The sequence below is a fragment of the Anthonomus grandis genome, chromosome 13, assembly GCF_022605725.1.
Source record: "Anthonomus grandis grandis chromosome 13, icAntGran1.3, whole genome shotgun sequence".
Lineage (NCBI taxonomy): Eukaryota > Metazoa > Arthropoda > Insecta > Coleoptera > Curculionidae > Anthonomus > Anthonomus grandis.
Window position 1 is genome coordinate 17,312,685 of NC_065558.1, and position 24,115 is coordinate 17,336,799.

The 24,115-nt window shown below is 34.3% G+C and overlaps 1 protein-coding gene across 3 annotated transcripts in view; it reads right to left on the reverse strand.

The window, feature by feature from the left end:
• LOC126743495 (dual specificity tyrosine-phosphorylation-regulated kinase 2) overlaps positions 1-24,115 on the reverse strand; it is a 178,482-nt gene that overhangs the window by 127,655 nt on the left and 26,712 nt on the right. For 2 of the 3 annotated variants that reach the window (XM_050450620.1, XM_050450617.1), the window contains exon 1: positions 3,745-4,016. The exons of the other annotated variant lie outside the window; for it this stretch is intronic. In XM_050450620.1, coding sequence (XP_050306577.1) covers positions 3,745-3,759 — 15 coding nt within the window. In that variant the 5' untranslated portion in view covers positions 3,760-4,016. Of the gene's footprint in view, positions 1-3,744; positions 4,017-24,115 lie in introns of those variants that run through there. 3 annotated transcript variants of the gene reach the window in all.

The following is a 24,115-nucleotide window of genomic DNA, read 5'->3' on the forward strand; positions in this document are numbered from 1 at the left end:
AGACTTCCTATCAAATTCTTCGAACAAAGAAAGGTTTATTTCTTGCCTAGCCGAGAAGTTGAAAGAAAAGGGTATAAAAGTCACACATACAAAATCTGATTGTGACAAAGTTGTTGCCTTAACCGCAATAACAGAATGTCAATCGCAAGACGTAGTAGTCTTTGGTAATGATCCAGATCTAATTGTAATTTTAATTTCCTTAGCAAATAAGTCTAACCACCAGCTATATGTTTGGGCACCCAGCACGAGTAAAGCTCTTGATAAATTTCTAAATATTTTTAAAATTCAAACTTTGCTCTCAGAACAGATCCGTGAAAATCTTTTATTCATTCATGCATTTACAGGATGTGATACTACCTCGTATCCATATAAAATGGGCAAAAAAAGAATATTTGACGTATTAAAAAATAATCCTGAAATGTATGATTTTATCAAAAGTTTTAATGCCTCTTATATGAATAACGCTGTTCTAAGTGAAGTTGGACAAAAACTTATATTAAAATTTGTTCCCGTCCAAAACTGTGAAAATCTCAATTAGTCAAGACTTCATTGCTATAAACAAATCACCTCTACACAAGGTTTAGGATCTAATTTTGATTTGGCAAATCTTCTTCCCACAGAAGACTCCTGTAAGCAATATGTATTTAGAGTGTATTTACAGTTACAAAGCTGGAGAGGAAACGAGTTGGACCCACTTGAGTGGGGGTGGTTTTCCAATGGCAATGAGCTTTTCCCAGTAACATACACAAAACCCCCGGGGCCCGAACACCTAATGACTACTTTTTTTTGCAAATGCAAAGATCTATGCACAGCAAACTGTATTTGTGCTTCGTATAATCGAAAATGCAGCATTTTATGTAAAAAAATGCAATTTAACTTGTATGAATGCACCCAGAATTGATTTGGATGAAGTGGAAATAGATGATGAAGTTTAAGTAAAATGTAACCAAATAAGTCGTTATAACTTTTAACGATAAATAATTATATATTATTGTTAGTTGAAAGCTATTAAAAGCTTCGTTTGTAATTTTTTGACACAAAAAAGAATATCTACCAATATATAATGTTACTTATTATTAAGAATAACAATATTTTTTTTTATTTTTTTTTAATGTTAAATTTCTTTTATAAGTTAAAACCAAACTGTTTTTGTTGTAAAAATATTTTTGTTTTTAGTGTATTTGTTACAAAATATTTTGGTACATAAATCAAACAAGAAGTAAAGTTACATCCTGCATAAGTTTTTAACTCTATCTCCTAAAGTACCTATCATAAATTTGGCGACTGTTTTAAAATTAAAACAAAAACGCATAAAAGACTCCACATATTTTAACTTTTTTTGGTAAAGAGTACGGGTGGCTAAAAGTTGAAGAAAAGCTTTTCGATTTTTTTATTTCCTTATTTTGGCAGAAATATGACCGATCAAAGTAGTTTTATATTTTTGTCTTATTCTCTAGTTAAAAATAAAGATAATGTTTTTTACTTGACGAAAATTTGGTAATAAATAAGAAAGTTACGATTTTTTTAAAAATAGCACCAGCCGCCATATTTAATTTAACATGGCGGAAAAAGCAAGCCTCCGAGAAGGTGTAACTTTTTTTTACAAAGTACTATTGATGAGTACTAGCATCTGTAAAAAATTCAGCTTGATTGCAAAAACTTCTCCTATTTTTGTTAACTGCCCTGGCGTAGAGGGAGTGTTGGACTCTTAAGGACTTAACTGACAAAAGCATACATGCATTCGAGGTGTTTTGCTGGAAAATTCCTTAGACAGGTCGCAGGACAAATGTGTCAATATTAGAACAAATGAATATTAAGAAAATACTGAGTAACAGGGCAAATAATAGGCTTTTTTGGACATGTGTTTTGAAGAAACAGTCATCAGAAACTTGTGATAAAAGGAGCAGATCTGCCATAAGATACACCGACCACTTTGTCGCAACAATTCGCGTTTCACTATCACAACGTCCAAGATTGAGAAAGACCGGGAAAAATGGAGATCAGCAAGGTATATGGATCAGGTTAGAGACTGAAAAGAAGAAGAGCCTTTATTTAGTTAGATGCAGAATCATAATGTCTAGATAGAAAAATTAGTTATTGGATTTTAATTTTGTGCCACAATATTGTTTCATTAAGAAGTTAGAGGAAAGAAAATAAAAATAAACTACATACTAAAGTTGTAGTAAAGCAAATTGTAATTTTCTTAGTTATTTTTCACGGCTATTTCTATCCCCAAAAGAGATAATGTATTGTAATTCCTTTTGTTGAAATGGAGGGATTAAATTCTTGAACACTTGAGCATTCACAATTTATTGTTCTTTATATTTTTATGCAAAATAATTAAATAAAAAATACTAATTATTACAAATATGAAGCACATTATTTTTTATTCATATTACCTATCTCAGTTTAAACAAGACTGAAAATAAAAAAATAAGTAGAAAAAATGTAGTTCAAACGTGATTTTAAAAAACGCATAGAAGCATTTTCTTAAATTTTAACATTAACCTAATTTAGTATTCTATCTCTTTGATCTTAAATAAAATTAAAGTTACCCAGTATTAGAAAATTAGAAAAATATTGGTGGTAATATTATTTTTTTATATATTTAGTTTTATTTTAACTTAAATGTTTGTGATGTTAAGCGAATAACTTTACCGATCTGATGATGCCTTAGGGCGAAACACGTGTAATAGTTTTTAAAAAATAAACATAATCTGAGACCATTGACTTTGTATCCCTCCAATCTGAATTTTTATTATTAAGAGGTCTCTTTGAGAAATATGGACTATTTTTTTGAATTACCTGTATTAATTTAGGATTATTGTACATCTTAACCAGATCTTTAGAAGTAAGATAAAAAAGTGAAAACTAATTTCCTTTATGTTATACAGTTATGTTTTGGTCATATATCTTCTGAAAATCAAAAATAAAGGATATTTTACCACATTTATATTGAAAACTTTCGAAGCAAAATGTGACATATAGTAACGCATCAAATATCTTATAATTTTATGTAGAATCTAACAGTATGAACAGATAGAGTAGTTTATTTAAAATGACGAAATTAACAATAAGTAAAATTCCAAATTATCAATATTTTTAGTATATTTTAATATACTTCAAGGCATATAAAAATAAATGATATCTGAATGAATAATACTCATTTGTAACTAAACAAATATTTTTAACCTAATGAAGGAGAATTATAAATCTTATATAAGGGTTTTTAGGTCTACAATTAAAAGACGAAAATATCTTAACCTTAACTTTTTGACTGTAATAAATTGAATATCAGCAGATAAAAGAAAAGATATAAATCTGCATCCCATTCTTCCATATCTTAAACCATTTCTTCCCAGTATTTAAAAAAAAGAAAAAAAGTCAATTTTTGATATTTTAATTATTTGATTAATTTTTGCTAATATCAAATTTTTTTCCAAATCATTTTCGATTTTTTCTTAATTTTACGGGTAAAAATGCATTAAAAAATAGACACCTTCTATACTTTTCATGCCCAACTTTAAATGTCTGTTTAATTTTTTTTCTAAGTTTTTTTAAGATATTAAAAATAGGTTTAGGGCATTTTGTATAAATTGCTAGGCACCATCAACAAAAATTTGTAATTCCAGGCCATCAACTTTTTCATAAAAAATATTCACCACTTTTATTTTAAAAAGGTTCTTCAGCTCACACTTTTCAAAAAAAATTGACCCTTTTTTCAAAAAAGAAAAAATCACTTACCTCAAAAACCAACATTTTTCAACCAAAAAAAAAAACAAATAAAATAATCAACTGTCCCGACACTGAACCATAACAAAAAAACACACTCTTCGCTCTTCAGTCTCGGCAGAAGAACACGACCCTCTTCCTCTTTTGCTTCTTGGTGTGCAACAATCGCAACCAGTGGTGTGCGTGCGTGATCGACTCGACCGAAACTCGATTTGAACGGGAAATTAATTTTGAAATGAAGCGAGCGCCTGGGATTCGAAACGCGAACTGACTGGCTATGGAGTAGAGTAGGTCTAGGTGGTGGTGATACCAGATCGTTCACCAGGAGTCGGTGATGCCAATGATGGGGGAAATAAACTTTTGTCTGTGTGTATGTGCGTTCGATGGGCTCGTTCTCAGCTGATGAGGTTTTTTCCTTAATCATTCTAAGCACGTCAGCACAGGTATACTAGGAACTTATCGTTGTACGGATTGGAAAGACATGTTTAACACCAACGAACATAGTCAAAGTTTATAAAGAAAGTGAAGCATTTTTATTGGTGAAATGGTCAAATTCTGAGAAAGAAGAGATACTTAATGGAACTTTTTCTTGGAGAACAGATGCATCTCTGAGATAAAGAACCAGAGCCGGATGAGAAACTCATCAGAACAATGGTGACAAGAGAATCACCTATAAAGAGCATGACTAGTAGATCCGTTTAATGCATTTCAAAGAAGTTATCTAAAGAGATGTGTCGTCCACGTCTTAAATAAACATGGAGTGGGTCCCAGAAGCTTTTAGATACCGCAAATTAATTTCCAAAGCGGAAAACATAAACTACCGCTGGCTCAAGTGTTTTAAGCCAATGAACGAAACTCAGTCTAGAATGAAGGACTTTAACACGATAGATTGTATTGTTGGCAAGACGAGTCTATAACAGACAAATAACAAAGGTCCAAAGCTCTACCCTTTAGTCAGAAAAAATTAAAAGATAATTGGGAACAAGTAAATGGCTAACCGAGCACAAAGGTCCTCGGAGAATAAATTGACTAGGAAGGCAGAAATTGGCTAGAAGCAAACATAAACTATGCTGAACCGTAAGAAAATGGTAAAGTAGTGTTTTTACCCTCAATCCACATGTGTTATAAACGAGTTCACTGCTACAAACCCATAAAAGTGCTGAATGTCCGATAGTATACGGCTAGTAACTCAAATAAAAATGAGTTGAATACTGAGTGAAGCATGAGTTGAAAAATGAACACCTATCAGCAGTAATAGTGAGCATTGGCATAGAACAGGTTGCTAAAATAAAGAATGACAACACCGGGGGATCATCAACATCTTCCCATATTTGTATGCCAGATTTTAATCCATCTATCCGTGGCTCTACAGCCAGGGGTGGATCTTGGCCACCTTAACAATTCTCCTCTATTCTCTCCAATCTTGAGTAGCTCCCTCCTAGTTGAGTACCGCCACGCTTTAAAGGTTCTTGCTGATACGATTCTGCCTTCGAAGTTTTGAGGTGCCCAAGTCGTCTTTTGTTCTTAGGGTTTTCTTTTCATCCTAATTAGCCTCAAATCATTACTCTTCATCTTCTAGACAACCATCTTAATCGGTTTGACTTGATTTGTTGTAGTATACTTCTGTTATTTTATTGATCATATTATTACATATATCATACCTCGTTGTTCGTGCGCATCCTATACCGCAACGTTTCTTGATTCCAGAGTGCTCCAAATATATTCCTTAGGATATTCCTTTTAAAAGGATTGAGTAGTAACGTGTCTTGTACGGTCATGGTCCACGTTTCGCTAGCATAAGCGAATGTGTTCAGACAATAACGGGATTTTTTAAATTTCGCAGGTTTAAAGATTTCAATTCCCAATTTTTATTTTTAATGTTGGTATAAATGTCCCTTAAGTATGATAAAATTTATTCATTGTTTACTTTGCCAGTGGCAGCTGCTAAGGTTGGAAAGGTTTATTGAGCTCGGCGATTTTCGTTTGTTAAAGAAAAATGGACGAAGAATTTAAATCAAGTTTTGCATAAAAATTAAATAAAGGGTAGGAAAGTGTGTAAAATATTAACAAAGGCCTATGGTGAGTCTGCAATGAGTAAAACAAGAGTTTACGAGTGGTATGAGCGTTTCCAAGATAGGAAGGATGCTCCAGCACATTAACAACCGATGAAAACGTGAAATAAGTGAAAGAAATGATCATGGCCGATCGCCGAATCATATCAGAGAAGTCGCTGATGATGTTGGATTACCGATTGGCTCATGCCATGGAATTTTTTCGAAAAAGGAATATTTTGGGTAGGAAACGCGTGCAGCAAAATTTGTTGAAATTTGAACAAAAAACAGCGGCGAATGGAAGTTGATCAGGAGTCACTTAATGAACTTAACTGGGTTTATAGATATGGCGTCGAAGCTAAGTCCCAGCTCGTCCCAGCTCGTCCCAGCTCGTCCCAGTGAAGACATTCTGGATCGCTCACACCGAAAAGGCTCGACAAGTGCGGTCGAACCTGCAGCTTATGCTCACTGTGATCTTCGATTTTAATGGCATCCTGAATTTGTTTCATAGCTTTTGCACCGCGATAATGCATCTGCTCGCACTTCATTGCTTGGTCGTGGCAAAAAACAATACTGCAAGAATCGCCAGACATGGCTGCGTATGACTTTTTTCTATTTCCAAAAATTATAAAAACCTTAGGGCCGTCGTTTTACAAGCATAGAAGACATTTAAAGCCCATCGCTGAAAGAGCTGAAGGCTATCCCAAAGATCGAGTTTGAGAAGTGTTACGAGGACTGGAATATATCTAGTGGGGACTATTGGAATATATCTAATGAATTTAACTGTTTCACAAATAATATAGAAAGAAGAGACACTTAATGAAACTTTTTCTTCTGAAGACAGAGGCGTCAGTGACAGATAAAGCGGCGATAACTGAAATAAAGAACAAGAACCGGATTGGAGCCAGAAGAACAAGAGATTAACCTAAATAGCATGGTCAGTGAGTGTATTTAATCCATATAAGAAGTAGTACCGAATACATAAAACCCGTGATGTTGCAAGGAAGGTATACGTTACCTAAAAAAATCTGGTCTTCCAGGTTTTCAATAAACATAAATTGAGTAGTGCGACTACAGCTAGCTTCAATGTTTTAGGCCATAAAGTCGGTTCCTTCTTTTCTTTAAGACTAGAACGCATTGTTAACCGAACGAATTTATAATAGACCAAAATAACAGGGGTCCAAAACTCTATTCTAAATAGAATATTACAGTACATCAGAATTTTTTATCGGTACAATTAAAAAATTGTGTTTCCTTAATATTTAGGAAGAAGCTAGGTAAGAGATCCCAAAAATATTAAAATTCCAACAGATCGCCACAGATTAAACGATCCTAATAATAACGTAAATGCACAACACTTATAACACAAGTCCAGTAAGGTAAAAAGTAAACCCAGTAAGATTTTATCTTTATCAGAGATGTACGACCGCGGGATTGGTAGGAGCTCGATTTGTGGATAAAATAGGCCTGCATAAGTGGTTTAAGGGCGAAAGTGACTGGTAGACGCCAGATCTACCTCCGTCTTTATCCACATCCATATATCCAAGGCTATGTTGATGAGTGGTAACAAAAGCCCCCCCAATGGTAACACTGAAGCAGCTTTAAATTTTCTCCTATAGATGACAAATGGTCAAGCAGAAAATGTCAAACAGCTTCAACACTGGAAATGTTGCATTAGTGTTGGAAATCTTTGAAGAACATGCGAGTTTGTAGGCCCTGCACTAAAACCCTAATTATTGTATGTTAGCAACCCCGCAATTGTTGGATGTCACGTTAAATAACTATTTTAATAAAACTGAAATATTAAGACAGTTTTTGGAAAAAACATGTAAAATCTATAAATCTGTATAAAATTTTAATGTGTTGCTTACATAAAGGAAAATTCATTTCGAAATGAATCGAGCGCCTGGGATTCGAAACGTGAACTGACTATAAAATTGTCAAATATGGATTTCTAAGAACGGAGAGATACTTAGTGCAACTTGTTCTTCTAGAGGCAGAGGTCTGTGTAAGACAAGGAGCCAGAGCCGGGTTGGAAACTCATCAGAAGAAAGATGACAAGAAATTCAGCTACATTTCATGGGCAGTGGATGCGTTTGATCCATATAAGACGGATAATACCCGTAATGTTGCAAGGAACTTATGCGTTGTCTAAGGAAATCAGTCTTCCACCTCTTATATAAACATTGATTAGGTCAAGCTTTTAGATACCAGTTTAATTTTCAAAGCAGAAAAGGAGAGATTACCGCTAGCTCAAGTGCTTTAGGCCAATAACTCAGTTCATTCTGAACATATTGTTGACAGAACGAGTCTATAACAGAGGACAATAACAAAGGTTCATAACTCTATTCTTATGTCAGAAGAGGTGAAAAGATAATTGAAAACAACTAAATGAAAAAGTGAAGTCGTGTTTTTATACTTGTCTTCGATCCACACGGGTTATAAAAAAGTTGACAGCTACAAACCAATAAGAGTGCTAAATCCCCTTCATATAATGGATGCGTGATAAAGTGACCAGCAATGATAGTGAGTATGAATGGCTGAACTTGACAATGATAACACAGAGGCACCCTAAGCAATACTCTCCCATAGCTGTCAAATGTTCAGTTTAAATAGGATTGTGTAAAATAAGAATGCCAAATGGTTACCACATACATCCGTGCGTGAAGGTCATCACGGACAGAAATTAGTTTATCTTTATCAGGGGTTCCAAACCGAAATATACGGCAACATTTTAGTCGCTTTATTAATAACACTTTTTCTTTCCATTAAAGACAATTTATTATCATGTTTTCAATTTTACGTGCTTCAGCGGTTCCTAGAGCTTACTAAGGTTCATAAAAAGGGAGGTTCATAAAAACGGAGAGTAACCGGTAATGGAACCTGATAAGCGCTTAAAAAACCCAGGAAGAGAAACAAGAGCGAAAAATTGTTAGGCTTTTGTTGCTCTGGAACGTCGCGATCGGCAAGAAGTAGTAAAATGATAAGTTGATTACGTATTTCCTTTGTTATCTCTATTTCCTACCTATATCCTACCCTCCTATATCCCTAATACCCAAAAGGGATTTCTCATTCTCTCCTCTCTTGGTGACCTATTGGAAGTTTGTAAGTGTCCGTTATTTGTGATATCCTATTAAAAACCTCCCCATATAGATGTAAAGTCTTTAGTTAAACCATGAGCACATTTGATATTAGTTTTAAGGAGTATTCAAAAATAAAAAGCGAGCGTGCTTAGAGTTAGAACAAGTGTACATAGAAACAGTAAAGATTACTTATATTTTGAATGTGTCAAATTGTAAATTTTTTCTTGTTCCAATTTTAGTGAGTTGGAAGGTGTGATCCTTTAGTTAAATAATACAGTGCATCAGAATTTTTTAACGGCACAATTAAATAATTGTGTTCCCTTAATTTTTCGGGAAGAAGGTGGTGCTCGGCAACAATAACAGTTAATTACAGACTCAACGATTCTAATAATAATAAATAAACTTGGTGTTGTCAAAGATTCTACAGCAAAATCAGGTGCTCATCATATTCTTTATGAATGCACAGCAATTATAACACAAAAAATAAGTCATTTTGTGAAACGAATTACCGAATATGGAGAACATTGAGCAAAGTCAACCAACTGTGGGTTTGGTAAGAGCTTCATTTGTGGATAAAATAGTCCCGCATAAGTGGGCTAAGGGTGAAAGCCACTGGTAGACGCCAGAGCTACCCCCGTTTTTATTCACACCCATAACACCAGATATCTTAATTATTAAGAAAGATTAAGATGTTACTTACGCTGTTTTTAATTATTGAGACAATAGACAACATCGTGTCTGAGATTAAATGAATCTTACAATTGTATAAGTCCAGAAAATAGTTTGCTTGGAAAATACGTTGGCGTTGCCCCACCTTGAATTAATACACATTAATCCGAATTTTAGGAGGGACGCTCTTTATTGAGATTTTGCTCTATCCTTAACCATTCAAAACAAGTGAAAAAAGTGGAAAAAGAATCTTCCATTTTTAAAAATTAATTATAATGAATCCCTTTTTCTGCACGACAAACGAAAATCTGTCAACGTAAATTGTTGGTTAATTTTAACAAATGGCACGACACACAAGTTAATTAAATGGAACTTCTCGATGCAATATTTCAGAAATAAATTAAAATTTGTCGTAGTAGAGCCTACTGACTGTGGCGTGCCGTCCCAAATGACAGCCAGGTAATTGCCTCGGTAAATTACTAACCGAACAAACCGTTGAGAAATGGAAAATGAAATTAATGGGTTAATCTACTCTTTATATTTGTTCTTTGAACGAGGGGTTACTAAAATAAAATTTATTAGCAATAATGAAATCATTTTGGCTTGACATGTTCATTTAATCATTTATTTTAATACGTACGCACTCCTCATTTTATACGGTAAGCACGTCAAAATATCTTATTCTCTTCAGTTACATGACAGATGAATTATATTTTTACGTAAAAATGACGGTTCATTCTGAAACATAGATTCGAATTCAGTATTAGGTATCCATGTTTTTTTTCCAAAATGGTGCCATACTTTCAAAAGATAAAGAGAGGATGTAGATTTATACCGCTTATACGTGCTAACTGCAAATTCTCGTAAGGGTTTAAAGTCGGCGGTGACAGGTATTATAAAATTTCTATACAATTGAAATAGAATCTTTTTCGAAACTTCAAAAGGTTCGAGCTATACATGGGTCCGCTAGGTACCTGGGTCAATCGGTATAACAAAGTAACAAGCTAGTTTTCGCTATAACAAAGAATCTCAATGTGAAGAAAGAAGAAATGTCTCCATGATTCACCCCAATAAAACCAAACCGAAACCCCATTTGACATTTCGAAAAATAAAATGCATAAAATGCAAATAAGTTCAGTCGCCTTTTACTGTTAAGCCGTTTAAGTGCGAAAGAATGCAACTACTATTTAATTTAGTTGCGTCGCCCACAATACGCGGTGTCCTGTAAAATTATGGGTTCCGAGTATATAGAAAGAAGCGAGCGAGACCTGGTGGACAAAGAGGTAACCAAGGACGACCTGCTTGTGTGCACTTATTTTCTTTCTGGTTTTCTGTTATGCGTCGGTAACAGATGAAATATCTGATTGGATCTTTGTGTTTTAGATTGGCATGGGCGTAGGATTCAACTTATATTTATTACTCAGATTCAATGAAACGTTTAAAAGAATTCTCCAAAAGGTTTCTCGAACCCAAAAATAATCGTTCTTATTTGGTATTCTTGTAATACTTAAGAAATCTTTCTGAGATGTAAATTTTAAGTCTGGGAATGGTAGTATGATTTTAAACTATAATAAATACTTATCACATATATTGTAATAATAATAATAATAAAAACACAGGAAGCACTCGCTAGAAAAATAATCGCAATCATTCTTGATCCAAACTCAGACAAAGAATTCAGCGAACTATAAACCAATAACATGCCTTCCTACACTATACAAAATAATAACAGCTATTATACGTAAAAAGATAGACAAACACTTATCAAAACATGGCATGCTTACGGGAGAACAAAAAGGCTGCAGAAAATTAAGCCAAGGATGTAAAGAACAATTTAAAATAGATACGTTCATCTTAAAACAAACGGAACAGGAAAAGAAAACTCTACACACTTGCTACAAAAATTATAAAAAGGCTTTTAAATCCGTACCACATTGCTGGTTAACAAAGATTATAGACATTTACAAAATAGATACAAAAATTAAAGAATTTACGGAGATAATGAAAACTTGGAGAACGAAAATTACCATATCGATAAAAGCTAAAAGCATACAGACAGATGAACTATAAGTCCGGCGATGCATCTTTCAGGGTAATGTGCTAAGTGCTTTTTGGTTCTGCATGTATCTAAATCCATTCTCAAGCACACTCAATAACTCCCAGTATGACTTTAACCAACATCAAAAAACGGCATAACAAAAATTAACCACCTTCAGCATATGGACAATATAAAACTGTACGCGCCAACAACAAGGCGACTTAAAGGGTTGCTCAACATCATAGAAACAGTTACACAAACATAAAAATGGAATTCGGTATAAGTATATGTAAAACATTGGATATCGAAAAGAGCAATTGGAAAGAAAATGAGAATAGAAAAATATTAGACAATATGACAGAAAATGAAACTTGCATAATATCTTCGGTTCCAACACATAAATAACATAGAAAACATAGATACAACATACAGCACGAACACGTATCAAAAAAACTCTCGTATAAATGGTTCGAAAGTGGAAAACTTTTTTCAAAGGTTGAAGGTTTTCTCCTCGCAATACAGGACCATAGCCACGCCAAATAGACGTACTACCGATATATGCAGAAAAGTTCCAAATGACCAATATAAGGAAATTATAGATCATATTATCGATGGATGCAAGATATTAGCAATCATAGAATACACCGAAAGACACAATATAGCAGGAAAAATGATTCACATATAGCACTCGCCATGCAAATATAAGCTCATCGAACAAGAAACACCATACTACAAATATTCTTCAACCACGATTATAGATACAAATGAATACAAACTATACTGGGACGTAGAAATTCGCACAGATAAAACTACCATGCAATAGCCCAGACATAGTGCATCTATACAAACATACAAAAGTATGTTATTCTTAAAACATGCAAGATAGTACGATCATTCCTCGATTCGAGCAATAGACTCTGAGACGACTTGGTACAGCCCGCATATCAGAAAACAAATACCAAATCTCACTTGATGAAGTGAGAAAAAAAATTATTATTATTATTAGTGTGGAAAATGCAACGATGCAAAGATCTGAGACCATCCGGCATATAACAGCTGGCTTTACTTACTTGGGTAATGATGACTACCTGCCATGCCCGCCGCACAACCAGGTGTGCAATATCATACACCAAAAGTTGGCTAATAAATACGGGTATGTACCCTACTCTAAATACCAGCCTAAAGCAGTGCTTGAAAGTAATTCCTTTAAACTTTACTACGATCGGGCAATTATCACCGACAGACGAATAATCAACCTGATGTAGTAAATAAGAAAACTAAAATATCATATTTGATAGATGTCGTCATAACAACAACATGCTGGAGTGAGCTGGACAAACACTAAGAAAAGAAGACCAAATACGCGGACCTGGTCATCGAGATGAAACAAATGTGGCAACTGGATAAGGCTTATGTAATACCGATGATTGTATCATTAACTGGATTGAGATACCGATCACCTTAAAGCACTAGGCCTACACTATAATACCTTCAGTTCTACTTAGTACCTGCCATATATAAAATAAAAAATTTCTACAGGACAATGTATTACACCGACGACAACTAGTCTATTGCTTTTGATGCATGCATCCGGCATTCCGGGATAGGCTATACACGGATTTCTGTTGAGAGACTTAATGTTAACTTTAAATATTAATAATAATAATAATACAATTTTTTGAAGGTGACCTAATGGTACAGTGAACAGTAAAGTGACAGATATAAATATCAGAACTCGCAGAAACAGTTCTTGCAAATGAGCAACACAAAAATTGTATTGGAATCGCACTGTACTTACATACCAACGAGTAAATAACAATACGACCTAATACTAATCGATAAAATTTCTAGGAAGACAACCCTAATTGACGTAGCTATTCCTAATAATAACAACCTAAGAGTGAAACATAATGAAAAGATTGTTAAGTACAAGGATCTAGAACACTAGATACGAAGACAATGGAGAATGAGAGAAGTGCGGACAATTCCAATTATTGTGTCAACAACAGGAGTAATACCAAAGAGCCAGATGGAAAACATAAAACTGCTCAACCTCAAAAAAAGCATCTATAAGCTAATGCAGAATTCCACGCTATTATCCACATCTCGAATCCAATGAAAATTTATTCCAAAGAACATTTTTCCCCCAGGAGGGAAGGCGATTGCCGTTTGGTATAAAATAATAATTATTATTATTTACGAAGAATAGTCAACAATCCTTTTTTAATAATCGTTTATCACTAATCTAGGTAACATGGAAGACTTTAGTGAGTTCGGGAATGTAAAGAACTAAATTGTATAATAAAAATTCAATTTTAAGATCATTCAGGCAACAATAGGAATATATAAATAATACAGTCAAAGAAACAGGTAAAAAATTATATATTTACTATGTCAGACACGATAACCCATCGCAGATAGCTCAGTGATAACTCTTGTAGAGTGAGAGTCAAATCACGCAAGAAAACGAATATTTCAGGATGAAATCAAAATAAAGAAAGGAAATGCGGCTCTACCGCGAAGAATAGTTAATAAAGCCAATCTTTCTTTTATGTTCAAGCCTAGTGGCCAATATTAAATAGAGTAAAGTCTACAGATAGTCCCAGATAGGTGTCTTTCAACTTTCACCCCATAGATTGAATATTCAGCTTTTTTCACTTTTGTAACCAATTCTACTGGAGAGTAAAATCACTATATTTGTTTTGCATTCTCTTTACATCTTGTTGAATAATATGGTATTTTATCATAATTCGTAATTAAAATATGATTCTTATGCATAGTGAGTTAAGTCGTAAAAAAATACAAGTTCAAAAAAATGATGGTCAAGAATTGAAAGATGAGATACGTAAATCTAAAGTTCTGCTGAAGGTTATATCCGTTATAAATAACCAACGTCTTCTGCTAGTCATTTTAACCGATAGATGCTGATCAGCTTTTGTTTTTCTAGATGATTTCGATTTTTGACTAATTTTCCTCATCAAAAGGACTTAATTTTTGATTGGTCGTTATGAAAAAAACTGATTTTAGCTTGTCAAAATGATGATAAAGCTTGCCTTATTGTGTTATTATTTGCTCTTATAGTGTGTTATGATTATCAGATATTTGATGTTTGTTGAGCTATAATTCTTCATCCGGCAGATAATTTATTTGTGCTAAACTAATTTAGCATGTCAAATTGGCGATAGAGCTTGTCGTATTGTCTTATTATTTGTTATTTCTCAGGTATTTGGCTTTTTGAGCTTAAAGTCTTTAACCGGCAAATAGTTTACTCGTATTTCTGACAAATTATATGGTATAAACAGAATCCTAGTAACTTAAAAAACTAGGAAAAAACATTTTTAACAACCAACAATTTTTACTGCTGGGCCTGAAGAAGCCTATTATGGTCGCTTAGGCCCTGATAACTCACGTTAAAGCCAGCACCGCTAAATAGAGACAAACAGTTCAAAAATTAGCCGTTACTTCCAATTTCCGATTTCTCATCGATAGACGATCACATCTTCATCACTTCATCACTTATCTACGCCTATGGTTATTCACCTGCATAAAAAATATTATTTCAATTTATTGGATCATATTTATTTAAAAAAAATTAAATAAAATAATATGTCATAGGTCATAGCGACGATGACGCGACATAGGTCGTATCGCATTAAAGTGGGTTCACAAGTTTTCTGATCTATTTTAAAATATGATCCACCATCCCTCTGAGACCCAAATGATAGAAGACTTTGATTTTGATCATTGAAACACATTATGTAAACTAAATTACATAATAAAAATTCAATTTCAAGATGCATCAGATAGAGAAAAATTAAATTTGGATCAGACAGTAGTAGTTAAAAAAAAATATTTTTATCGTTATTGTTAGACATGAACCATTTTAGACCCAAGAATCTTTCTGTATGTGCTAGAGAATATAAAATCCTTGTAAAGGATCTACCATCTAAAGAAAAACAATGGGACTTTCACAAGATCTACAGCATAGAGCCTAGAAAAACTTACGTAAATATGTACTACCCAGGCGCGACCGTAACTGATAAATAAAATAGCTTAATCAAGTCTCTGAAAAAGGCCAAGAAAAAGCCTCTGCCAAAAATATCTAGAACTAAAGACCAAATGGCGAAGTCAAACAGACATATCAACTTAACATCATTCCCAATAAAAACAGTGGATAAAATCACTGATAGATATATAAAAGCCAAAGTCTTACCACAATACCCACTTAGTGAGCGCCAATATGCATATCAGGTAGCAGAAACGGCCCTGCCAATGACAACATTCCTAGACATATAAGGAGAGCTTAATAATATCCCAACTATATAACATGAAATTGGCAAGTGGTGCAAAGATAAAGGCTTGTCGGTAAACCCGCTTAAAACCACAATATTTATTTTCACTATGAAAAGAGCCCTGAAATGGCAAAAGAACAAAAATTAGCCGAAACACAAATACCAGTCTCGAAAGAATTTAGATAACTAGGATTCATTTTTGACCACAGAATTTTACAGACGTTAACATACTTAAGACAAAAACTGCTCTAGGCAAATGCAGGAGACAGCAATCAGACAACTACCGTGAGGTGCAAAGGCTAGCGTGCTTTTGTATCATCGGAGCCATGAGAACAACAGCTGATTCCTCCCGCCTGGTTCTATCGCTAATCTACAATTCCATAGAAGTACAAATAAATGCAGTCCAATACGACTCAAACAAGTCCAATGCCTCACGGGCAAATAAAACAATCTATTACATAGCAACAGAAAAGATAAATCTTCAATACTACTGCAACAGATATTTTTCTGTAAGAATCACCGATCATCAGCACTGGGAGAGTGGTTCTCTAATACTCGTAAAAGCAGACCTGGTATGCTACACAGACGGCTTAATGACTAGTCAACTATTAATAATCATATTCATAGTAAGTGTGTATTCCAAGTAGAATTGGTCTCCATTAAACACTGTGTCATGCATATCAAAAAAAAAAATTAATTTAAAAATATAGCAATCAGCTCCATAAGGTCAGATCCAGGTTAGTAAAAGACTGAGTGTTTGAGTGCCCTGTAGAGTATCGCAGTATCCAATAAACTAACTTCATGAAGGCAACCACGGAAATGAAGAGGCAGACAAGTTATTTAGGAAAGGCTTAACACACAAATGACAAGTCATTATGGAGCATTGCGAGAGGACTCTTTAAGGCTAACTTAAAAATAAAAGACAATAATCTCTGCAGAAAACCTCTGAACATGTAGTGTCAGCGCCAAGCAGAGTTTGAGAACTTGTGAGACCACCAGACGCAACTAAGCACATACAGCAGGATCTAATGTCACGTCTTTGGAGTCTAATAAAAAAAGACGGCCCAGATCCTAGAAAGAGCTCTAATACAGTTAGGAGGTGCTATAATACATTTTTACAGGTTACGGTAGCATATGTTTTTGGTCTATATATATATATACTAACTTGGTTCCTTTAATCTAATCTAATTAACGCGAGTTTACTCTAATCTAAAATTACGAGTAAACTGTCAAGCCCATTATCTTTGCATCCTTACTGAAAACTTAACTTTCGTCTTTCCTACTGATTTAAATCGCATTGTGTTTTTGCTTAAGAGAGTCAAGTTGGTTGTGATTACCAAAAGGAATAATTTAAAGATGACAAATATTGACTGGTGTATTATTTTGACCCGCTGGCCTAATTTCAATTATTATGACTTTTTTTAATTAGATAGAATTATTAGAATCTTAGTACTTAAAACCCACACCATAGGGTTTCAAAAATTTCATCTAGCAATAATTTCCACTGTTCACTCTGAGAAAACCATTATAATCATCTAAGAGCAGATAATCGGTATTAAACCGGCAATGATAAATGAAGAAAATGGTGTAAGAAGCTACTACCTTCAATTTTCGGTTTCGATTGAATAGTTGTTCATTACTTATCTACGTTTATGGCTAATAAAGCTCAGCTGTATAATAAAATGTGATTTTTAATGTGTGGAAGAACGATAAAAAAAGACAAGAACAAATGGAAGAGTGGTCAACCTGACGGTGCGACGTCGCGTCGGTAGCATCGCGTGGGTTCTGATCTATTTTAAAACATGATCTTTCATCTATCTGAAACCCAAGTAATAAAATATTTAAACGAGATCATCAGGGCTCATGGATAGAGAAAATTAAAAAAAAAAAATTAAGATGATTCAAACAGCAACAGACAAATCAAATGTAGTAGACACGCAACAAAAAAAGTGAAAAAATTAAATTTTTTTGCTACTTTTAGGCACGATCTTACTCATCAATAACACTCATCTTCGTTATAAGATGATCGAATTTTATGAGCAAAATTACATAATAAAAATACAATTTCAAAATTAAATTATAACATTTCTCTTGGATTTTAAACTTTTAAAAACTGGTCAGAAATAATAGGCTTTTTCCCCCGTCTTATACGTAGTCCGTTATAGATATTATCAAAATGATGATTGTAATATACAGGGTGTTCTATAGAAAATTGTAGATAATTTAACAGCAAATTCTTTAAAAAAAATTGAGGTTAAGTCAAATTTTCCTAGTCCCAAAGTCAAAGACAACCAAGATTAAAATTTTTAATGTCCTCAAGATACAATTTTATTTTCCTATTTCAGGTTAAAATATTTGTTGCAAATGCTATTGTCACACTACTATATACTACCTTTTATTGCGTTCTTATTGTTAGTTTTGTTAGTTATTATTAAAGGTGAAGATTTGGGAGTTTGAGTCTTCTAACATATGTTGCCCCAAAGCGCTCATTTGTCACCTTTCCTTTTTAATTGTTTTATAAATGATATAAAGAGTTGTGTATTTGCAAGCCAGTTACTCTTATTTGCTGATGACTTAAAGATTTTTAAAGTTATTGAAACTGCAGTGGGTTTGCAGAGGGATCCGGATGGTTTTGCTGGTTAGTTGATCTGAATTGTATTAATCTTGCTTAATGTTTTAGCTTTTTAAGGAAAAAAAACAATCTTATGGATGATTACACATTAAATGATACAATACTTAACCTCTTGGACCATATAAAAGACCTTGGTGTTATTTTTGACCAAAAACATCGTTTTGACCTGCACATTGATCACATATCGGGCCGTGCTATAAAGCGTCTTGGTTTTGTTAAACGCATACTTGCCGATTTTAATAGTGTAGAATGCTTTTAATCTGTATACTGTTCCATTGTACGATCAGTGTTGAATTATGGGTCTTTGGTCTGGTCTCCAAGCTATGAGATCTATAAAAGCAAAATTGAAAGGGTACAAACATATTTTTTACGTTTTGTTGCTTTAAAGCTTGATTCTCTATTGAATTTTATAAATGAGCACATGAAGTTATTAACATTAACAACTAGGCATATTTATTTAGATCACGTTCTGTTCTATAAAATTGTAAATTCCTTGACTGACACGCCAGACCTTTTAGGAGTTGTTGGACTCTCTGGACCTCAAAGAGTGCTTCGCATTCACTTTCTTTTTAACGAGTCACATTTCAGAACAAACTACGCATTTAATACCCCATTAGCCAGAATGTGTAGGGAAGGGAATTTACTGCCGGAAAGCATTGACGTTCTTCTTAATAAAGTCAAAATATTTTTAAATAGTCAACCTTTGTAATGTTATAATTTAATTATTATTATTACCCTTCTGTTTTAGCTCGCTGATAGCGGTGTTGTCAATTTAATCGGCCTGAAGGCAAGATGAATTTTGACAATTTTGCTACGGTAGATTTAGGAACTTTCGAACAATGTTGCATGTATTCAGTATAACAGATTTCTGTATAGTGACAATCGTCCAGGAGGAAAGACCCAATGCGTTAAGGTTTGTGGACAGTGTTAAAGGTACAATTCCAGTGGATGAAATAACTAGAGGGAGTATATATACATTATCTTGCCGCCATTGTTGTTTTATCTCGTGAGCCAGATCTGCGTATTTAGCAAGTTTAGTGTGTGTCGTTTCTAGGACATTATTGGTATTTGGCACTGCTATGTCAATTAGAAAGGTTTTCTTTTGGGCTTTGTTTATTAAGATTATATCTGGTCTGTTTGAAGTCAGCGTCCTATCGGTGAAAACAGTTCTGTCCCAGTAGAGGCGAAAGTCGTCATTTTCAAGTACAGTTTCTGGTTTGTACTGGTAATAGGGGCAAGTTTCGCCAATTAGATGATAAAGTTTTGCCAGTTCTTGATGAATAATTTTTACCACACAGTTATGTCGGTGCAGATATTCGGCAGCTGATAGAGATGTGCATCCTGATGTTATATGTTGAATTGTCTCCGGTACGCGCAGGCATTTTCTACATAGATCGTCGATTACTTTCTCATCTTTAGTAATGGACTTAAGGTAATTTCTTATAGCAATCACTTGGTCTTGTATAGCCATCATAAAGCCTTCAGTTTCAGGAAATAGATCTCCACGAGTTAACCAGTAGTTCGATGTTTCATAATCGACATGTTCGGCTTTAAGTTCGTGAGGATGCTTTCCGTGTATTGCCTTCTGCTTCCATGTGTTAACTTTAATGGCTGTGTGCTCTGATCTTGTTACAGTAATGTGTTCTGCTATACCTGCACGGAGATTCAAGGGTGTGTATCCGTTATCCGCTAGCACCACTGCTCTATGAAGAGAAGTGGTTTCCCTCATAGTGAGGAAGTATTTCTGAAGATCTGCTACTTGTTTTTTGAAGAGAAAAGAAATATCAGTAAGTCCTCTGCCACCCTTGGATCTGGGAAGAGTAAGTCTTTCGATGGCTGACTGAGGGTGGTATGCTCGAAACGTCGTGAGGGTTGTTCTGGTCTTCCTCTCAAACTCCTCTATATTATCCACCTAATGACTCCAAAAGAATACGTTAAGACAGGGATAGCGTAGGTATTAACCGCTTTAATCATGTTCTTACCATTCAGTTTAGTTTTTAAAATTTGCTTAAGACGATTGATATATTCCTTTTGGAGGTTCTGCTTCATTTTCTTGCGCTCTGTATGGGCTGACTGATGTACGCCTAAGTACTTATAGGTTTCCCCTTCTTCCATAGCCCGAATGAGACTATCATCTTGTAATTCAAAGTTGTTGGTGTTGTGTTTACCTTTGATAACTGTTTGAGTTTTGCATTCATCGATACCAAAGCTCATTTTAATGTCATGGGAAAATATTTCAATTGTTCGCAGCAATGAGTTGACATGCGTTGATGTCTCAGTATAGACTTTGATATCATCCATGTACATTAGATGTGTAATATTATATAGGTTTTCCCTGTTATCTTTAACGGTAAATCCATGTTGACTTTGATTAAGCATATGGGAGAGGGGATTCAGAGCCAGACAAAACCAGAGGGGACTCAGGGAACCTCCCTGGAAAAGGCCTTGTTGTATTTTAATAGGCTCAATCGCTAAAGTTTCATTTCTGCAGTTAAGATTCAACTGTGTGGTCCAGAAACCCATCATATATTTTAATAAATTGATAAGCGATGGAGCGACTTTATAAATCTCAAGGACCTTAAGCAGCCAAGTGTGTGGAACGGTATCGAAAGCCTTACGGTAGTCTATAAAGGCGGTGTATAAGTTTCTCTGCTTCTGTATTGCTTTTTCCATAATTACAGTGTCTATAAGTAACTGTTCTTTACATCCTTGAGACCTCTTAATGCAGCCCTTTTGTTCTAGAGCGATAATTCCGTGGTCTTCGCAGTACTTATAAATTATTTTTGCAATGCATGCTGTAAGCAGTTTATAGATTGTAGGCAAGCAGGTGATAGGCCTATATTTTGCAGGATTTTTGGTATCGTTATCTTTTGGCAGCAAATATGTTAGTCCTTGCGCAATGTAAGTTGGTATTGTGGTTGGTTCCTGCAAAAATCTGTTGAAATGACGAGCTAAATGTGTATGAGTGCATTTAAACCGTTTGTACCAAAAGTTATGAATTCGGTCGTTACCAGCTGCTTTCCAGTTGAAGGAATTCTCCACTATCTGCCTCAACAGCTCAGGAGATATTATCGGCTCGTCCATTGGTCTTAGTTCTTCCATTCCGTCAATCTCTTTTTGTATCCAGGGTGCTTCGACATTATGAGTTGTAGGTACGGACCAGATTGACTCCTAAAAACCCTGACTTGTCGTTTAGATGGTGGTTTACCGCTGTCGTTATTGCTGACATTTCTAAGCCTCCGATAAAACTGTTTCTCGTTGTTCTGAAACAGCCTATTGGATGTTTTCCTAAGGTTAGATTCTTTATATCTTCGAAGTCGTTGTACAGCAACGCTTTGTTTTTGTTTGAGAGTGTCTAAAACTTCTGCTTTATTATGATTGGGAGGGTTATATGTGGCATGGGTTTTGTTTTGCCGCATAACACTCTCGACTTGCTTGGTTAACTTACTGTTTCGTTGTCCTTGAATGTAGGCGGTGAGTTGGCCAATATCTTTTCTAAGTTTGGTTATTTTGTTGTTTAATCGCCTTTCCCAAGGTCGGACATGTTCTGTTGTGTAGTTTGTATCCGAGTGGTTTCGGACGTCCGATTTATTAATTCTGATAGCGGTTACAGCTGCTGCATACAAAGCAGTATGCAGCTCATTAAAGGTGTTATGTTCAGTATGTTCTTCCAGATATTGTGGAAGGATTGCCGTATCTAATAAGTTTACCACGATAGCAAGTTGCCTACTGCATTTTTGGTCTGCAATAACTGGTCGCTTTGTAGGGTCCATACCTGAAAATTCTATCAAAGCCCCAATGAAATAACTCCTTACCTTCTCCAACCGTAGTATCCGAGTATTATCACCGGAGTCTTGGTTTTGTACTATTCGATCCGGTGATGGTGGAGTATCTGGATCTGGTTGCGCGGCTCCTGCTGGTATTACTGCTTGAATATTATGATCTTCTCGAGGCTCAATTAGTCTTTGCTCAGATAAGTGTGCGAGATCTGGGTGTATTTCGGCAAAAGCACGTTGTAGTAACGGTCTTATTCCTACAGAAATCGTTTCTCCTTCAGTGACTTTGTAGTAGCAGCGCATGAGATCTGTGTTTAGTTGGTCAGTCCACTGCATACGCTGCCGGGGTTTTCCTGCTCTGTTAGTGGCTGATTTGTTGCCAAAACACGGTTAGCAGGTTGAGCGACATGTTCTTGGGTGCTCACGAGTGCAGGTAGGTTATTATTATTATTATTATTATTATTATTATTATTATTATTATTATTATTATTATTATTATTATTATTATTATTATTATTACTTATTGTATACGACGTGGAAGTCGAAAACCTTAGCCCGCACGAGCTCCAGACTTTAACCGTTTAACCGTTTTAATTGTTTCGAAAATATAATAAAGATTTTCGTACACAAGAAAGCGATTAATGGTCAAAATCTTAGAACATTGAAAGGCTTTCAATTTGTATTTCAATTTTTTTTGTTAAAGTCTTTCAATGTTCAAAGGTAAAAATATTAACTGCTGCTGAGTAATTTCGAAATGAGCAATTATTTTTTAAGATTCGGCGATTTTTTACTAAAAGAATTTTAAAATATATTGAGATAAATGGAGGTAATGTCGATCATTTACTGGGAATATTCATAATTTTCATTTGTGTAATAAAGCATAAGCAATTTAAATAGTTCATGAACATCATGTTTTTGAGTGTATTGAAAACTTTAAATGTAAATATCTCGTAAAGGGTTAATCATAGCGAGATTTTTATGATATAACTTTTTTAAGCAAAATTATTTGCGCAATGCATATTTTAAATAAAAAATTAAGTTATGCCAAGCCTAAAAAAGTTTTATGGAATTAAAAAAAAAATGTTGCTGGTGGCGCCTTCTATGACATAATTTTTATTTTATTAAAAAAGGTTAATTTTATGATTTTCCATATAAAAAATAAACCATAAACCAAATTTTACAAAAAATAAACCAAACCAAAAAAGAACCAAATTTTGTTAAAAACAAAGAATTAATGTTAAATAGGTATATGGCCAAAAGTTTAAAAAAACACTTTTTTAAGTTTATCACCCTGTACCTTGGTTGCCTTTGAATTTTGGACTAGGAAAATTTAACTTAGGTTACATCATTTTTATTAACAAGGAATCTGCTGTCAAATTATTTACGATTATTTACCATTATTTATGGGACACACTGTATATAGTAATAACGAGGCAAATAAATTTGCTAGATAAGCAGAAGTTCATCAACTATAAATAATATTGTGAAAAATAATATTGACCAACAAGTGTTTGTGCCATTTTTTGGTCCGTGGGTGCAAGATTTAACCTTCATCCCTCCAAGCGAATTTCATTTGACTTATTATGATTGTTTCTATTTTATGATTAAAAGATCTTCGTTACTCTCGAATGGCAAACTATGCCTTCCTTCATAATTTGTTTAATAGTCTCTACTTGAAGTATTAATTTGGTTTCAGGTAAAATTTTTAATTTTTGCGTGAAGTGCCACCTGTCACAATACTTAGCATTATCAGAATCCTAATGCTTGAATCAGCATCTAGGAAAAACAAAATGTCATCAGCTAACCATTTCTACTATTGGACCTGAAGAAGCCCATTATGGT